Source organism: Monoraphidium neglectum, assembly GCF_000611645.1.
Source record: "Monoraphidium neglectum strain SAG 48.87 unplaced genomic scaffold scaffold00078, whole genome shotgun sequence".
Classification (NCBI taxonomy): domain Eukaryota; kingdom Viridiplantae; phylum Chlorophyta; class Chlorophyceae; order Sphaeropleales; family Selenastraceae; genus Monoraphidium; species Monoraphidium neglectum.
The window spans coordinates 27,596-45,004 of record NW_014013550.1 but is presented as its reverse complement, the minus strand read 5'-3'; the positions used below and the strand labels follow the sequence as shown (position 1 = coordinate 45,004).

The 17,409-nt window shown below is 62.7% G+C and overlaps 5 protein-coding genes across 5 annotated transcripts; 3 read left to right on the top strand and 2 right to left on the bottom strand.

The window, feature by feature from the left end:
- Positions 1 to 365: 365 nt before the first annotated feature.
- Positions 366 to 1,111, bottom strand: MNEG_0876 (hypothetical protein; the record flags this gene model as incomplete). The annotated part of the gene is made up of 2 exons (XM_014050652.1): positions 366 to 543; positions 822 to 1,111. The coding sequence occupies 2 exons, from the start codon at positions 1,109 to 1,111 to the stop codon at positions 366 to 368; spliced, it is 468 nt and encodes a 155-aa protein (XP_013906106.1).
- Positions 1,112 to 5,433: 4,322 nt separating this feature from the next.
- Positions 5,434 to 5,643, top strand: MNEG_0875 (hypothetical protein; the record flags this gene model as incomplete). Its single annotated transcript, XM_014050651.1, has 1 exon — positions 5,434 to 5,643. One exon carries the CDS (start codon positions 5,434 to 5,436, stop codon positions 5,641 to 5,643), a length of 210 nt encoding a protein of 69 aa, XP_013906105.1.
- A 3,704-nt stretch (positions 5,644 to 9,347) lies between these two features.
- On the top strand, positions 9,348 to 11,440 carry MNEG_0874 (hypothetical protein; the record flags this gene model as incomplete). The annotated part of the gene is made up of 3 exons (XM_014050650.1): positions 9,348 to 9,920; positions 10,063 to 10,334; positions 10,513 to 11,440. 3 exons carry the CDS (start codon positions 9,348 to 9,350, stop codon positions 11,438 to 11,440), a joined length of 1,773 nt encoding a protein of 590 aa, XP_013906104.1.
- A 3,246-nt stretch (positions 11,441 to 14,686) lies between these two features.
- Positions 14,687 to 16,046, top strand: MNEG_0873 (hypothetical protein; the record flags this gene model as incomplete). The annotated part of the gene is made up of 2 exons (XM_014050649.1): positions 14,687 to 14,934; positions 15,125 to 16,046. The coding sequence occupies 2 exons, from the start codon at positions 14,687 to 14,689 to the stop codon at positions 16,044 to 16,046; spliced, it is 1,170 nt and encodes a 389-aa protein (XP_013906103.1).
- A 437-nt stretch (positions 16,047 to 16,483) lies between these two features.
- On the bottom strand, positions 16,484 to 17,242 carry MNEG_0872 (hypothetical protein; the record flags this gene model as incomplete). The annotated part of the gene is made up of 3 exons (XM_014050648.1): positions 16,484 to 16,607; positions 16,774 to 16,925; positions 17,222 to 17,242. 3 exons carry the CDS (start codon positions 17,240 to 17,242, stop codon positions 16,484 to 16,486), a joined length of 297 nt encoding a protein of 98 aa, XP_013906102.1.
- Between the last annotated feature and the right edge of the window lie 167 nt (positions 17,243 to 17,409).

The window sequence follows — 17,409 nt, the reverse complement described above, 5'->3', positions numbered from 1 at the left end:
GCTCCATGACGAGGTGCACGTTGACGTCATCCTCAAACACGTCCACCAGGTTGACCGCGTTGAGGCTGACGCCCAGCTGCTGCATCACCTCCACCTCAGCGCGCAGCTTCAGGAGGTACCTGCCGCCCCGGGGTCACGAATTTGGGCGCGGAATGGGTGCTTGGGCTGGGGATGTGGACGAGCTTTTCGATGATACACCTGTTTGCATGTGCACGGCTGTGGAGCACCTCTTAGCTTGCACACCCGTGGCTTTGCCATGAGGCTGAATAGAGATGATGGTGAGGGCAGAGCAGGGTGGAGGCGGCGGGCGCACGCCGCGCTCCCGCCGGTATGGGTGCCGCGGCTGAGGTGCGGCAACCGCCGCGTCAGCCCCCAATCGCCTGAGGCTCCTCGCACCTGGGCGTCGGCGGGCCGCGCTTGGGCACTTTGGAGACTGTCTTGACCGCGTACGTGTGGCCTGTGGCGATCGAGACAGCCTCGCGCACTGTGCCGAAGCTGCCGGCGCCGATGACCTTGCCAATGTGGTAGTTGTCCGGCAAGTTCCTGCGGCCATGAGGGAGGCCGGGGTCAAATGGGGGTGCGGATGCCGCCACGCACCGCGGGCTACCTTGTGGGACGGCGTCAAAGTGACGCCCATGCGGCAGGCGGGGTCGCAAAACGGCGCGGTCCAGCGGCAGTGACGTGAGCGCGCTCAACCGCATGCTCAGCAGAGCAGAGGCGCCTGCTATACATCACCAGCCACATAAAGGTCACAGCAAGGTTCACGCGATTGAAAGAACCCAATTTTGCGGGCACCAGCTGCCCCCTGCTTGCCGGCCCACCTGGGGTAGTTGTACACGTTCTTAATCTCCTCGGGATCAAGCTCAGTGCGCGCCGGCAGCCGCAGGACGCCGTCATCGCTTGCAGTCGCGACGTAATCCAGGAGGGCGTTGACGCTAAGGCCGCGCCGCGCGGCAGCACGGGGCGCCGGGGCCCGTGCGCCGCGCGCATGCGGGCCGCTGCGGCGCAGGACCGGCGCAGCGGCCGCGTGCAAGCGGCGGGTGCTGGCGCTGCCGGATGTCCGGGCAGCGCCTCGCAGCCGAGCGCCCGCTAGGGAGCGGGAGGCGTGCATGTCGGCGCGCAGCACTGAAATCGCTTTGCAGCGAGGTCGAAAGCGGCGGCACCGCCACGGGATGTGCTGCTGCTCTGAGCCCTTTTCAGCCGCTACCACCGCCTTAAGCTCCAGCTATCGATTGGTTGAACGACAGAATTCCCGTCGTAGCAACCAGCACGCCGCGGGCAAAAGGTGTGAGCAGTGAGTGCGGAACCCCGGTTGCACACGATGTGGTCCAATCGTACCACAAGCTTGTCAGAGTACGGTTGATGCTGCGACAATGATGCCTCGTGTCCCAATGACAGTTACACGACTGACACTGCGAACAGTGTGATCGATCTACCCGATGAGATGGGCGATTCGGGGAGAATTTAGACTTATAGGCGTCTGCAAGTGCATCTTCCAAAGGGCACCAACACACACCGCTGGGTGCCTTCAGCGTGGCGCTGTGTCGGTGTCTGCGTTGACTCTATCCCTCAATCTCGTGCCCTTTCTCTGCACTTGTGGTAGCAGTCTTTTCGGTTTGAATCACCAAACGCACGTAACTGCTGATCCGGGGTACGTTGATGCATTCGTTTGCGGTGTCATGGAATATCGTGCAGCGCAAATTCTGGTGCAGATCTAGCAATCCGCCATTGGCAGGCTTGTTGTCAAGCATGAACAGATTACGGTAATACGTCCACTTCTGCTTCTGGTTTGGTGCCTCACTGCACGCCGAGCCAGTACTTGTTGCTCACCAAAGATGACTAGATGTCTGGAGCTTAGCTGGATGAATGCCGGGTCGAACAAGTACGAGTACCAGTATTGGTGCAAGGTGATGCACCACGAGGTAATTTCAGTGCAGTTTTATATACGCACAGCCCGTTCCCCCCCCCTCCCGGTTGCATCCAATCGCGACGTGGCCTGCAGCACGTTGCTTGTCAGCCCAGTGCTGACCATGGCATGCATGGTAAGCGTGGCTAGGGCAACTGCGGTCATGATATCATGAAAGACGCACGACTAAAGCAGTTGCCTTGTCATATCATGATGCACGTTTGCAGCGTTTGTTGGTCGGTCGGCGCTCGGCGGCCAGCGTTGCAGCTGCCGGCGTAGCTCCAGGAACTTGCCTGGCTCTCTCGGACACGGGTAGCGCCCAGAGTTCCTAGCCCCTGTCCCTTAAAATCACCCGTGCTTTTATATATGGCTCCGCATAAAACATTTGTGCGATACAGTAGCACGCGCCCGTCTCCAGCTGAGCGCGCCAAACTTCATCACAGACGCGCAGAGCCATTCAGATCTGTACACCGGGGACCTTGGTTGCTACCTACTTGTCGTATCCACCTCGTTCCTCTTTGCGCACTGGTCCCCATCCGCGAGGCCAACAATGGCACCGATGTCCTCTCCAGCCCGCGGCCCCAAGCGAGGCCCTGAGAACGACGCGTTTGTAGAAGCAGAGCATATGACCAAGCGGCAGAGGCCAGAGCAAACCTCGCCCGCAGCCACGACGGCAGGTGGTGCGCTGGCAGTGCAGGCGCCCTCGCCTGCCTCGACAGCCCTCAGCAGCAGCCGTCACCTCAACATGCGTGAGAAGGCGCCCCTTGTCCCCAGCTCGCAGTCTCAGAAGCGTGCTGCGGTGCTACGAAGGGACTGCGGCACCGAAAGAGGTGCTGATGAGCCAACCGCCCTCACCAAGCGGGTGAGCTGCTGCTTCAACCTACAGGGTTCGGGCATGCATTGCCCATCCGTGCTTGTGTGTGACCCTAGTTGCTTTTGCCAAGCGTGCACACCAGTACCTCTCTTTTCTCCGCATTGCCATAACACTGCCAGACCCGTGCGACACCCAGCGACATCAACAGCAGTGGCGAAACAGCGGAGGGCCTCGAGCGCAGCGAGCCATTCCTCCCTCCCGCCGCTCAGTCCGCGTGGTGCGGCCTGTCCGGGCCAGTGGGGCTCGATCCCGCGCTGTGGCAGCAGCGGCGGCCGCTGGGGGAGCGACTCGACCATGGCGGGAACGGCCTGCAACTGCCGCTGTCGCAGCCCTCAGAAGACGATGAGGCGACCGTCCAGGTGCGATGGCATGGCCGGCTTCTGAAAGCGGCTACTTGCACATGGGGCAGCTTGAAGATAGTGCAACCACGGCCCCAGTTGTCGCAAACACCAGCACTAACGGCTGCTGCGCTGGCGCAGCACGAGACCAACCCAAGGCATGGCCTTGACAAAACGCCAAAGTGTCCTGGCCGTCCAACGACCACCTCATGCAGGAGAACGCCTTCACGCCCGCGGCAGCGAACGGCGCTGCGCCAATGGAGCTTGACAATGCGATTGAAATGATGAGGGGCCTCTCCGCAGGTGATGCGCGGCGGCAAAATGGCGGCGGCGGCAGCAGCAGCGGCGGCGACAGCAGCGTCGGCGGTGGCGACGGCTTCACAGCGGCCCCCGCGATGCGAGGCAGCCCCCCTCACACAGCACCCTACAGTGGCGCGCCTGTGACGCCGTCGCGTTGTGAACCAGGTGAGCGCGCATGCGCTGAGTTTGTGCATGGCAACCTGCTTTAGGTGTTGCCGAATTGATTTGCGCGGCCGAACGCGGTGAGCAGTCAGCCCTAATTAGACATGCGAGCCCACCCTGCCTGGAAGTGGTGGCCACTACACACCTTCTCAGATAAGCTCTGCCATGCCACTGCCGTCCGCTCACCCGGCAGGCAGTGTTGAGCGCGGCTTCCTCCGCGGCGAGTGGAGGCGCGTCGCGATGCGGGAGAGGGGCATTGACGTCTGACACCCTGACACCTCCAGGGCGTCCCGTAGCACAGCAGGACCACGGCCAGGATCACAGCAAAACTGTGTGATACAAGCACCTTGTTACAGTAGGCGCCAAACCCCAATCACAGCCACACCGCAAACATCAGCCACACTCCCTTGTCAGCAGGCTTGCGCACCGCCCGCGGTCCCACCCTTGCGCCAGCATGCATCGCCTGGCCCTTGACTGACGCGCACTGAGAGTGCCGCCCCCACAACCGTTCGCTGGCGGCTGCAAACCTTCGCCGTCCTGGCAAGTGGGTTCTTTTGAGCCTGATTACGAACGTGAAAGTCCTTTAATGCCTGGGCTTGAAACACCCTGCAACACCATTTTTGCCGGTCAATAATGTGCTGGGAGCTTTGTGACAGGCGGCTCCATCCCCTCACGTGCCCCATGTAGCGTTTTGATTCACCCTGACAACGCCACATTCGCTCTGTAAGATTCTGTAACTAGGCAGCATGCAAATGATTGCCCTGTGGACTCAAAGCAATGGTTGTCACGAGGTTGGCAGTAGCACAGCGCATCAGACACTTCTGGGAATCCACAGCAAAACAGGGCACAATACAAGGATAGCAGACAAAGCCAAGCAGCCGTCTTCTCATCCCACTCTGGCCAGCACGCGTGCTTGCAAGCCACGCGCAGGCACCGGACGCTTCAGCAGCGAAGCGGCGCAACGCGCGGCGTGGCACCAAAGCGCCAGGTACAGCCGCGCTGGCCACAACAAAATTGCCAGCCACCACATCATTGCCGCCACGCAGGCGTGCACGGCAGCGATGCCCGCGGCCGTTAAGAACCAGAGAAAGCAGAAGGGTGAGCTCAGCACGCTCAGCAACGCGCCCCACGCAGCAACACCCGCAGTCCAGCTGCGCGCAACGCGCCTTAAGAGGCTAGCGAGTGTGCCGAATGCGGCGCCGAGAGCCCCCATGATGGCCGCCTGGACGGAAGGTAAGAACCATGGGCGGCTCAGCAGAGATGTTGTGTTGGAGGCGCTCACGCCGCCGGGGGCGCCGCCCACCTCGGGACGTGCGGCGCTGTGTGCGGCGCCGGCGCGCGTCTTGCCGGGGGCCGCATGAGCGTCGTGGCAGGGCGGGGATCCGGCCATGGCCTTGTGCTGCGCTTTGGAGGCGGGGCCAGTGATCCTGATGACGGCCATGACGCCGGCAGGGGCCGTGGACGCACGGTCTGGAAGCGCGGGGCCTGCTGTGCCGCGGCCGGCGGCCGGGGGTGCTCGTAGGACCAGCGACGGGTGCTGGATAGCCAGCAGGTGCGAGGGCTGCCAGGCGCCGCGGCCGGCGTTGGCAGGCACCGGGGAGCGCCGCCGCGGGTGCCGCGGCGGCGGAGACGCAGCGACGGCGGCGCGTGGGGCGGGCGACTGCTGGCGGTGGCGGATTGCCAGCAGCCGGTCCGTGCGTGCCTCGCCCGTGGCTGCAGCACACTTGATGGTCAGGACGCCCGCCCAGGCAAGCAGAATGCCCGCGGCGCACACGGCCGCGGCGGCGGCCGCCGCGCACAGGCGCACGGCGAACAGGGACGCTGCGGCCGCGAGCGAGAGCGGTGCGAGCGTCATGCTGCGAGAGGCCAAGGGGAGCGCCGCCATCCGCAGCTCGGCGGGCACCGCCACGTTGCAGGCTATGCGGGCCGCCACCCTCACTGAGGTCGCAAGCAGCGACGGCGGACGCGAGGCATTGGAGGCCGCGCGGCCCGCGGTGCAGCCGAAGGATGCGTTGGGCGGCGCAGGCAGCGTGCCGCCGGCCGCGGCGCCGCAAGTCAAGTAGTGCGCCGGCCACGCAGCGCCGCGGCGGCCGGCGGCAGGCGGGCGCGTGTCACAGTAGGCGAGGAGCCGGAAGGCCAGCGGGGCCGGTGGTGCGGGCACGCTGTCATCATCGCCTAGTTCCAGCATGCCTGCGCCATGGACGCCCTGGTGAGGGCTGCCCGCGCCAAGGGCGCTGACACACTCATGAGAGGTATAGTCAAAGACGGCCTTGTCGCCAGCCCCGCGGGCCGAGTCGTGCTGCGACGCCGCGAGCAGCATGACGGCGGCGCCAGTGCACATGACCATTGAGGACACCATGCGCTGTGCGCCGCCGCCTCGGCGCATGAGCATACCCAGGCCAGTAGCAATGGCGCCGCTGTGCTGCCAGGGGCGCGCGGAAAGCGCGGCCGTCATTGCTGTGAGCGCCATCACAATAATCAGGGCGTCTGCATGTGCGGCGGCGAGCAGCGCCAGCGCAGAGGCCGTGCGCAGCGACACCAACAGCATCTGCAGCGTGCCGGCCAGCAGGGTGGTGGTGAAGGCAACGAGGAGCCCGGCGCACACATATCGCAATGGAGCGCCCCATGCCACTCCTAATTCAGTGGCGAGCGCCGCCGCGGCGCCTGACAAGGACTGGATGGACTTGAAGCTCCTGTGCGCCGAGCCGCGCAGCACGCGCGCGGCAGGGGAGCTGGAGAAGTTGCGGAAGAGGGCTGCGCGACGGACTGCATAAGGCGCCAACGGCGGGCTGCCTGAGCCTATTGGAGCGTCTAGGTCCATTGTGCATCTGCGCAGCTGGTCCAGCACGGTGTCCAGCTCACGCGCACAGATCACATCGCACGAAGAACTGGTCCATGACTGGGAACCTGGTACTTTCAACAGTACGTATAGTTCATAAGCACGCTTCTGTATTTTTCGGTTGCTGCGCTGCAAATGTGTAAATTGCTGCGCAGATCACTGCGCAGCTGGCCTTGAGAGCGTTCAAACACTTTGACTGTGGCGTGACAGTATGCGTATCTTGTCAAGAACTGCAGACTGCAAACATGATACTTTGTCACGGCGTATGCATGCGGCTTGTCAGGGGTGGCCGCTACTTGTGGGCTGTGCTTGTGATTTGACCTCTCGGGGTCTCCCGACATGTGAACAGCCCCACAGGAGGTAACAGATCTGAGAAAAATCCCAGCCGACTGCCCAATCTTTAGTAGTCTTGAAGATTTCCAAGGCACTAGTGTTGTACCCGCCGCGTTGCTGGCGGAATTGCATAAAAATTGCCAAGGTTTCTTTTCAATAAAATACACTTGGTGGTTTGGTCATGAGGTGTCATTGCGGCACCTCACAACACACTGGGTTGCCAGCACCACCCCCCCCCCCAGCAGGGACGTGCCCCAGGGCGCGCCGCATGCCGCTGGGCACCAATAACCAAACGCCCTCCCGACAGCCAATGCAGGAGGCGGCAAGATAGAGCTGACCGTTCGCGTAGACATTCTAAACAACACGGAAAGCTGGCGGCGGCAAAGCATGAATGGGGGCCTATCACTGTCAAGAGGGAGTATTGCTGAGGCGGGGGGGCCCCTCTCGCCCTTTTTGGAGCCTGTGGCGACCTTTTGTTTTGGAGGGTGCTTTCCTTTGAGGAGATCATCTTCATGTGTTTTCTGTAGCTGAGCGACGGCCACACCTTCTCAAAGTAGCACAACGGCCACCTTGGCTCCTCCTGCACTGGAGCTGCCCGGCACGCCTGCAGCTGTGGCTGATTTGCACGCGCCCAGAGCCGCCAGTTTTGGCAGAGGCGCCCAACCGTGACAGTCGCCACAGACGCCGGCAGGTAGTGTTTAAACACACTCCTAAGAGCCGCGTCCTGCCACTGCTCCGCCCAGCGAGCGCGTGTTGAGCCTTTACATTCAGGCCTGACTTGCGCTACTGCAGCACAGGACCCGTCGCCGGGCAGTGGATCAACAACAATCTGCATCCCTGTGTCAAACGCCATCTACACAACAAATCCAATCTCTTTAAATGGCGTTCGCGCAATAGTGATAGTCAGTCGGTCGTGGCGATGCCATACGCTTTCAAACATCAAGCAACCACTGCTGTGCAGCAACCCGTTGTTGTGATGCGAGCTGACTGCCACAAATCCATCTCCAGGTGTTGTTTTTGAAAGTGAAATGTACGTACTAAAGTGTGTTGATAATGGAAGACGACGTGTGTATGTTGAAGTGTGTCCCCATATCATGGAAGTCGCGGTGCGGGTGACGATCGTGTTTGCGCGTACGTGAGTGCGATATTTGATATCTTAATGCTTTGAGAGCTATGCTCCGAGCGGCAACGGACACGTCTCAGTGTCTGAAGGGGTGAGACGCGCACCGGCTTTGCGCTACACGGCTTATGTGGCCTTCAAACCCGGCATATAAGCTTATGTAGGCCTCCTACATTTCTGGGCACTCGCGCCTGCCGGCGCAGCGGCCCAGCAGCGCCGCTTCGGCCGATGCAGCGTTACGGACGCTCCCTGATTAGTATATTAGGATGGACATAAATCTGGCACCAATGTCTGCCCCACTTTTGTGGCTGCAGAGGACCACGCACAAGTTGTGCACTCATGCAATGCAAGCAACCAGGGCTAGTAATGGTGGCACTCGTACAGTACCAGGCGTCCGCAAATTACTGAGCTGGATGACAAGGACAGCATTTAGAGTAGTGCGCATTCATAGCTTGGCACGTCCCCATGCATGCTTGTTGCAGGCTGGAGCACATACATGAGGGGACGGGGGACATTATTTGAACGATTGCGGTGGGCGATGACTTGTCATCAGGTGCACGCCCTTGCCAGAAAATCTCCCCCTCGCATGTACCTGCCAACTTTTCATCTGAATCCATTAATTGCGATTCATAAATTCATTGGATGTTATTATTGCATGGATCTCTCCCAGAGGTATATATGCCACGGGAACCAGTGGTCAAGAGCAGCGTAATTGCACGCCTTGAAGGGCAAGCATGCACCCCACCTGCTGGGCCTGCATGTTACCAGATCTCTGTATCCACAGGCACTCACAACACTACAAGAGCTGGTGAGGCCACTAGCCTGCTCAGCCCCCCGTATTGCTGGACTTCAGGCAGGGGCGAGCAGGGGGCCGCCTCCCGCGGTCAACAGCGTAATGGCGGCCGCCGCGCCCGCAGCCGGCTGTGCGCTGCTGCCGCGTTTCACGTGCACGCTGGTCCCAAGGGTTCTTGATAGCTTGGCCTACAGAAATGTGGAGAAGCGCCTGCTGCCCGGCTGCCTCGTGGTGTGGGTGGCGGGTTTGAAGGTTTGTTGTGTCCATCAACCTGCTGCTGACAGGCTGGGGCCCTGACGGGCAGGAAGCGGGAGAAGCAGGGGCCTGCAACAGCGGCAGCAGTGGCTGGCACACAAGGTATGCCCCACACAATGCATGCATTGATTTTGCAAGGATTGTATGTGACATACGTGTGCGAGTGGCAGCCGGAGACACTCGCGCGAGAGGAGCGGCCAGGGGGGGTTCGAGGGTTGGGTTGGGGACGCGACCTGTCAGCACTGTTTTGCTTGATCAGCGGCTTACTGGCAATCAATTGGGTATCGTGTCCTACAAGTAATTCATTACACCCCTCATTCCAGTATTATTGCTGAGGGGTGTTGCTGCGCGCGCGACATTCAAGATCATGGCGAGCTCGCGGCTGCTAGAGCTGCCTCAGATAGCTCTCGATGCATTGGCTTGTTGCATGGACTCAGCATCGTTTTCGCAACTGAGGCTTGCGAGCCGTGCCGCATGCCGTCTGGTGGAGGCGCGGATCTGGTGCATCGCCGTTGGCGGGGAGGCAGGGGCCCCAGCAGTGGCGCTGGCAGCGGCCGTGGAGCGGTTCCCCTCTGTCGCAGAGCTGCAGATTGAGAGCGTGGACGACGAGCAGCAGGCCGTCGAGCTGGAGCAGGCGCTCGAGGCCCTGCAGCCCGGCCTGGTGTGGCCGTCAGTGACGCTGCTCACCCTGCCTTGGGACGAGGATGCGCCTGCGGCGCCCATCAGCCCGGCTGCGCTCGCCCGTCTGGTGGCGCTCTGCCCCAGCCTCCAGGAGCTGCAGGGACTGCACATCGCACTCAAACCGCCGCCGGCCGTGGCGCCCGCCGGCGGCAGCGCTGCGGGCGGCAGGGACGCGCGCGCCTTGGTCTTAAACGCGCTCGCCGGCGCTGCGTCACTGTCGAGGTTGTCGCTGAGTCTGGACCCCGACGACGGCTGCGGCCCTCGCTTCAGGCGTCGCTTGACGACGACCCTGCGGGGGCTCAAGCTGAGTCACCTGAAGGTGGGCCCGACGGGTTTGCCGCCACAACCAGCCGGCCGGCGAGGCTGCCTGCCTGCCATGGGGTGCCGCGCGACCGCCGACTGCTTCACGAGCGCGCCTGCGTGAGTGCGGCGTTCGTTGGCATGCCGCCGCGACCCCGCAGCTGGTGAACGCGTACCCGTCATGGCTGGGGCGCATGGACTGGACAAAGCTCGCGGAGCTGCAGGTGACGGCTGCGGCGGCGGTGGGGGCACTCCCGGGCCTCACCAGCCTCGAGCTCAGCGTGGGCGCGGCCGCGCCGCTGCTGCCCCTGGGGGCCTGCCGCGGGCTGCAGAAGCTCACGCTCAGGGACTGCGCGGTGGGCGGCCAGGTGGCGTCGCTGCGAGAAGCCGGCATCCTGCCGGAACTCACGAGCCTCGAGCTTGTCGGCAAATGGTGGGTGCAGCTGCGGGCACTGGGGCCGCAGACCCCGTGACTGCCGCGGCTTGTCGCAGCGACAGCACAGGAGCAGGCGATCCATTCCAACGTATGCCCCGCCTCCCTGCATCCTCATCTCTCTGCCGGTACCCCACAAACCCGTCCTATCTGTGTCATCCAACCCGCCTCTGTCCAGCAACGAAAATCTGTCCAGCAACGAAAATCCGGCGCAGGACCCGCTGGGGGCGGAGGCGCTCTCTGTGATCTCTGAGGCGTGCCCAAATCTCAAATGTCTGCGGCTCGACAACCTCACGCTTGGAGGCGCGGCCCCCGCGGCCGCAGGCGCAGCCGCGCCGCCCGTGTTCAGCAGGCTGCAACAGCTGACCCTCGGAAACGTGCAGGACGGCCGCGGCGGGGCCGAGGCGTTTGACCTTGCGGCTCTCGCGCCGGCCCTGGTGCAAATGACTCTGCAGAGCAGCTGGCCCAGCCTCGCGCGCGGCATTGCCAGCCACCCGGCGCGTCCCCGGCTGTACTTCGACGGGCGCAGCCACCCCAAGTGGTGCTGCCTGTCTGATACAGCAGCCTTCGCCGCGGCCGTCGGCGAGCAGTCTCACCTCGGGTGCGAGCTCAGCCTGGAGGCCTGCGCGTCTGAGGGCTTTTCGCGCAGGGGTGTCGACCGCAGCTGCGTGCACGAGTGGGTGACGGGCTGGCGCTGCGTGCGCGAGCTGGACCTGGGTGTGCAAGGCCTCGGCATACACCTGTCGGCCCTGCTGCCGCACATCGCGTCGACGATGGGCGGGCGCCTCGAGTCGCTGTGGCTGGCGGGCTGCGAGGCCGACCCGGCGCCTGACGCGGACCGCACTCTGCTGTGTCTGCCGATGTTTTCGCGCCTGCGTCTGCTGTCGCTGGACCTCGACGCGCGGGACGGGGAGCCGCGCAGCCCGTGCTTCCAGGACGTGTGTGCCTTGCTGGCGCCGCTCACTGTGTCGCGCGAGGCGTCGTTACATGTCGGCCGGTTGCCAGAGGGTTTCGCTTTGTTCCTGCCTGTGGGGGCCGCGGTCGCGTGGGAGGGCTGCCAGGCGCTGATGGCACAGGTTCCCGGGGTCAAGATTGAGCTGCAGTGAAGGCGACTGCACGGCCTTTGTTACCTTGATGTGCGCAGCCCTTGTGACCTGTTTGATTGTCCGCCGTTTGTGTATCATTTCACATGTTATGCAACTAATGCTACAGGCTGCATGGTGCCAGCTGCCCGCAAACATGGAGGAGTGCCATTTGTGCTGAAAGGGTGCACAAGGGGCAACGAAGCCAGGATGGACGCAGCAGCACCAGCTGACATGTTCGGCAGCAGCACACAGCGGCAGGCGTTGCTTCACACCGACAGGAGTAGCGTGTTGCTGCTTGCGTTTGGCAGGTGCAGCCTTTTAAACTGGCAGCAGTGATTGCCTTACAGCACGCACCTTGCTTGCTTCGCTCCGGGGGCAGCAAGCAGGAGCGGGCTGCTCCTGTAGGGACGCTTGCCTGATCGCTCCACGGCTGCCTCTGCGGCGGCGGCGGCAGGGTCAGCTGCAAAGGCACCTGAGGCAAAGGAATGGACACGACGCGCACGGGTGCGCTGCCTATTTGCACCGTGGCACCTGTGGTTTGGTTTTGGAGGAGATAGAGAGTGGATGCGCCCCGACAAGGGGCGAGGCGGCGGCACGTGTGCTGCAGCTGGCACCACCCACGTCTGTGACAACAGCACGCAGCCGACCTAATGCCTTACCTTGTCCCGTGCAATGGGATCACATGCGCGAGGAAACTGGCGACATCTGCGGAGATCTCCACCAGCTCATTGCGCGTTTTGATCGCAAGGGGCGCACGATGACGCGTGTTCAGATGCACACCCTTACTAGCAATTTACGCCTTCGCATGTACCTGCCAACTTTTATGTAAATGCTTGGATTCAAGTCATACAACATATGTCTCCCAGAAGTATAGCTGCCATGGCATTCAGGGGTTGCAGGTCGGGAGCGGCGTGATTGTGTGCGTGCATGCCTTGAAACGCAAGCATGCACCCCACCATCTGGGCCTGCATGTAACCAAATCTCTGTTTCCCCAGTCTTGCACAACACTAAAAGAGCTGGCAAGGTCAGTCGGCTACCACCCTGCTCAGCCCTCAATGTTGCTGGGCTACAAGGGCGAGCACGAGGCCCGCCTCCCGGTCAGATAGATAGATAAATAGATAAGTTACTCCTGCCACAGCATCACTGCCATCGGCCCCGCGCTCATCAGAGCGGACCTCCTCATTCCTTACCTTCCAACGGATCTGCCAGCAAGCATACACATAAGGGGCAACAATCATCAGCAAACAAGGGGCCACCAAGAATATCAAAATCAAGTAAGCAACTTGTAAGCTTTCTTCTCAATCTGCATCTGCTGCAACATTCAGGCGCCGTCTCGTCCTCCAGTCGCCGCCACAGCTCTCCACGTACTGATTCGTACTTGGGGCAGTCCAATAGAAAACGAGACACTGATTCAATTCCAGTTGAGCAGACAGGGTAGCAATTGTGAAAAGTATCAGAGGGGCCCTTCTGCCAGCTACGGCTGAACTTCTTTGTGTGCGGGGCAAGGGGGAGAGAGCCAGTGCGCAATTGGAGGACGAGCTCCTTACCCCGGTTGCATGCTCCGGCACCTGTTAGATAGGCCTTGGCATGGTCAAATGCCACGGGTCTATAACCAGAACGAGACATGTATGCATCCAACGAGACATGTATGCATCCGGTCAACGTCGTAATTGCTGCCGCCGCGGCTGACGGCTGTGCACTGTACTGTAATATCGATTACATGGGTGACGTGAGGGCACCATGCGGGCGTCCCTGTGGGGGAACCAAACTGATTGTGAGGGCAGCCCTCGCTCGGGTGGCGACGGGGGCCCAGGCCAATCGAAACCTGGCTGTTACTCGCTGTTGATCGTGGCGTTAGTGACTTGCCAAAAACCACTCATGGCGCGCCGCAAGCGTCGTCGCGCTTTTGGCCGTCAGCAGCCAGGGCAGCTGCCGGGCACCGGCGCGCCGCAACGGCAGTACAGCACTGCTGCCGCGCTTCACGTGCACGCTGGTCTCAAGGGTTCCTGATAGCTTTGCCTATGAAATTGTGGTGAGATTCCTTCTGCCCGGCTGCCTCATGGGGTGGGTGGTGGGTTGAAGGTTTGTTGCTTCTGTCCACCAACCTACATGCTGCTGATGGGCTGGGACAGGAAGCATTCAACAGCGGACCTGCGGTGGCTAGCACATGGTACATGCGCCACAAGATGCATGCAGTGATTTTGCAAGGATCATGTGTGACAGACGTTTGCAAGTGGCGGCCGGAGACACGTGTGCGGCCAGAGTGAACGAGAGGAGCGGCCAGGGTGGGGGGAGGGGTGGCGGCCTGTTAGCACCAGTTCAGCACGGTGCTCCTTGATCAGTGGCACAACTAATCGGCGGTCGTGTCCTTCACAATCTCCATTTCACCCGTCATCTTAGTACAGTTGTTGCGGGACCGTATCCCCGCGCGCGCCATTCTCAATAAAATGGCGGGCTCGCGGCTGCTGGACCTGCCTCAGACAGCGCTCGATGCATTGACTTGCTGCATAGACTCAGTCTCATTTTCGCAACTGAGGCTCACGAGCCATGCCGCACGCCGTTTGGTCGAGTCGCGGATCTGGCGCATTGCTGTTGGCGGGGAAGCTGGGGCCCCACCAGCGGTGCTGGCAGCGGGCGTGGAGCGGTTCCCCTCTGTCAGCGAGCTGCAGATCAAGAGCTTCGACAGCGAGCAGCATGCCGTTGAGCTGGAGCAGGCGCTCGAGGCTCTGCAGCCTGGCCTGGTGTGGCCGTCAGTGACGCTGCTCACCCTGGCTTGGCACGGGGATGCTCCTGCGGCTCCCATCAGCCCTGCCGCGCTCGCCCGTCTGGTGGCACTCTGCCCGAACCTCCAGGAGCTGCAGGGACTGCACATCGCACTCAAACCGCCGCCCGCCGGACCGGCAGCTGCTGGCAGCGCTGCGGGCGGCGTGGACGGACGCGCCTTGGTCTTGGACGCGCTCGCCGGCGCGGCCTCACTCTCGAGGCTGTCGCTGAGTTTTGACCCCGCCGACGGCTGCGGCCCGGAATTCAGGAACCACCTGACGACGGCTCTGCGGGGGCTCAAGCTGAGTCACCTGAAGGTGGGCATGACGCGGTTGCCGCCAGCAGGGGTGCCAGACAGCGGGCCAGCCGTGCCTGCCTGCCTTGCTTGGTTGCCGGTTGCCGTGGGTGCCGCCCAACCGCCAACAGCTTCAAAAATCGCTTGCATGCGCGCGACGTGTGCGCACCGCCGCGATTTCGCAGCTGGTGAATGCGTCCCCCCCGTGGATGACGTATGTGGGCCGGCCGCATCTGGCCGACCTGCAGCGGGCGGCTGCAGCGGCGGTGGGGGCACTCCCGGGCCTCACCAGCCTTGAGCTCAGCGTGGGCGCGGCTGCGCCGCTGCTGCCCCTGGGGGCCTGCCGCGGGCTGCAGAAGCTCACGCTCAGGGACTGCGCGGTGGGCGGCCAGGTGGCGTCGCTGCGCGAAGCTGGCGTCCTGCCGGGTCTCACGAGCCTCGAGCTCATCGGCACGTGGTGGGTGCAGCTGCGGGCGCTCGGGCCGCTACCCGCGTGAGCACCGCGACGTGTCGTTGCAGCTGCAGCACAGGGGCATGCACTTTGATTGATCAAAATTAAACACATATGCCCCGCCCCCCCTGCAACCTCATATCACTGCCGGGACCTCACAACCCCGCCCTCTCTTCCGCATCAAACCCGCCTCCAGCAACGCCGATCTGGCAGTGGACCCGCCGCTGGGGCTGCAGGAGCTTGCAGTGCTCTCACAGGCGTGCCCCAACCTCAGGTGGCTCCGGCTCGACAACCTCACGCTTGTTGGCGCGCCCAACGCAGCCGCGCGCGCAGCCGCGCGCGCAGCCGCGCCGCCCGTGTTCAGGCGGCTTCAAGTGCTCACCCTCGGGAACGTCAAGGACGGCCGCGGTGGGGCCGAGGCGTTTGACCTTGCTGCGCTCGCGCCGGCCCTGGTGCACCTGGTCCTCCAGGTCTGCTGGCACAGCCTGGCGTCCGGCGCCGCCAGCCACCCGGCGCGCCCCTGGCTGTGGTTTGACGGGCGCAGCCACCCCAGGTGGTGCAGCCTGGATCAGACAAACGACTTTGCCGCGGCCGCCGGCGACCAGTCGCGTCTCGGGTGCCGGCTCAGCCTGGATGCCTGCACGTTCTCGGACACGTGCACGCTCATCAGCCGCAGCTGCGTGCACGAGTGGGTGACGGGCTGGCACTGCGTGCGCGAGCTGGACCTGGGTGTGCAAGGCCTCGGCATACGCCTGTCGGGCCTGCTGCCGCACATCGCGTCGACGATGGGCGAGCACCTCGAGTCGCTGTGGCTGGCGGGCTGCGAGGCCGACCCGGCTCCCCGTGCGGCCCGCACCCTGCTGTGCCTGCCGATGTTCTTACGCCTGCGTGTCCTGTCGCTGGAACTTGAAGCGCGCGAGGGGGAGCCGCGCAGCCCGTGCTTTGAGGACGTGTGTGCCTTGCTGGCACCGCTCACTGCGTGGCGCGAGTTACCGCCGCGGGTCAGCCGGCTGCCAGAGGATTTCTCTGTATTCCTGCCTGCGGGGGCTGCGGTGACCTGGGAGGGCTGCCAGGCGCTGACGGCGCAGGTGCCTGGGGTCAAAATCGAGCTGCTGTGAAGGAGACTGCACAGCCATTGTTACCTGGATGTGAGACTTAGTTTCCTTGTATACCGATCAATAAGTTCTATCATATTTGTATTAGGGCCAGGCTGCATGCGGCAGTTGCTAGCAAACATGGAGGTGGCAACTTGTGCTCACAAAGTGAACAAGGGGCAACGAAGCAGGAATGGACGCGGCCGCACCAGCGGACATTTGGGGCAGCAGCCCCCAGCGGCACGCATTGCTTTGCGCCAACAGGAGGCAGCGTGCTGCTGCCTGCGCTTTAGCAAGTGCTAAGGGCGAGGCATTGCAGGCGCACCCCGGCCACCTTGAGCACAGACGCATACATGGTACAGTTGCCCTGCGTGAGCGACGGCTTGACAAACCAGCCCTGCCTGCGTGCGACCTGACCTGCCATGCGTACAGTAGAACAGTTCGCGGAGTGGTTACAACACCTACGATTGCTGCCCCTGCTGCTGCTGTTGCTGCTGCTGCCAGGCCGCCAGCCGCTCCTGCATGGCTTTCAGCCGCTTGGCATTGGCCGCCTCAGCCGCCTCCCTGGCCGCCGCCTTCTCCTGCCTGCGCACGGCAGAGCACGTGAACGGCACATGTGAACTGTTCACACAGCCCATGATGGCTCCAACGTCTCTTGCATGCGTCACGCCTCAGCAACCAAGCTGTTCGGCCCCCTGAGCCCCCGCTTGGTCTGGCAGCGAGCATTCATTGCCCCACGCACAGCACCCACCTTGCTTGCTCCGCCCGCTCCTGCAGGGTGGCGCTCGCCTGCTCGCCGGCTGCCTCTGCGCCCGCGGCGGGAGGGTCAGCCGCGAAGGCCCACGAAGCGAAGGGGAAGTACACAAACGCACGTAGGTGCGCCACCCACCCGCACCGTCGCACCTGAGGTTTGGTTTTGGGGTGGGAGAAACACAGAGCAAAGTAGATGCAGCCCCGCAAGGGTGTGGCGGAGGCATGTGTGCTGCAGCCAGCACCACCCACATTTGTGCCGATGGCACGCAGCTAAGCCAATGTCTGACCCGTATCCCTCGCAATGGGATCACATGCGTGAGGGGACGGGCGACATTTGTGGAGATTGCGGTGGGCGATGACGTCATCAGGTGCACGCCCTTGCAAGCAATCCTCCCCCTCACATGAACCTGCCGACTTTTCATTTGAATTGATGTATTCAAACTCACGCAAGGAATGATTGAATACATCCCTGCCACGGGAATCAGGCGTCGGGAGCAGCGTGATTCAAGCCGTGAAGCGCAAGCATACACCCCACCATCTGGGCCTGCATGTACTGTGATGATCTGGGCCTGCATGTACTGTGACCAGATCTCTGTAATCCCCAGTCATTCACAACACTACAAGAGCTGCCGAG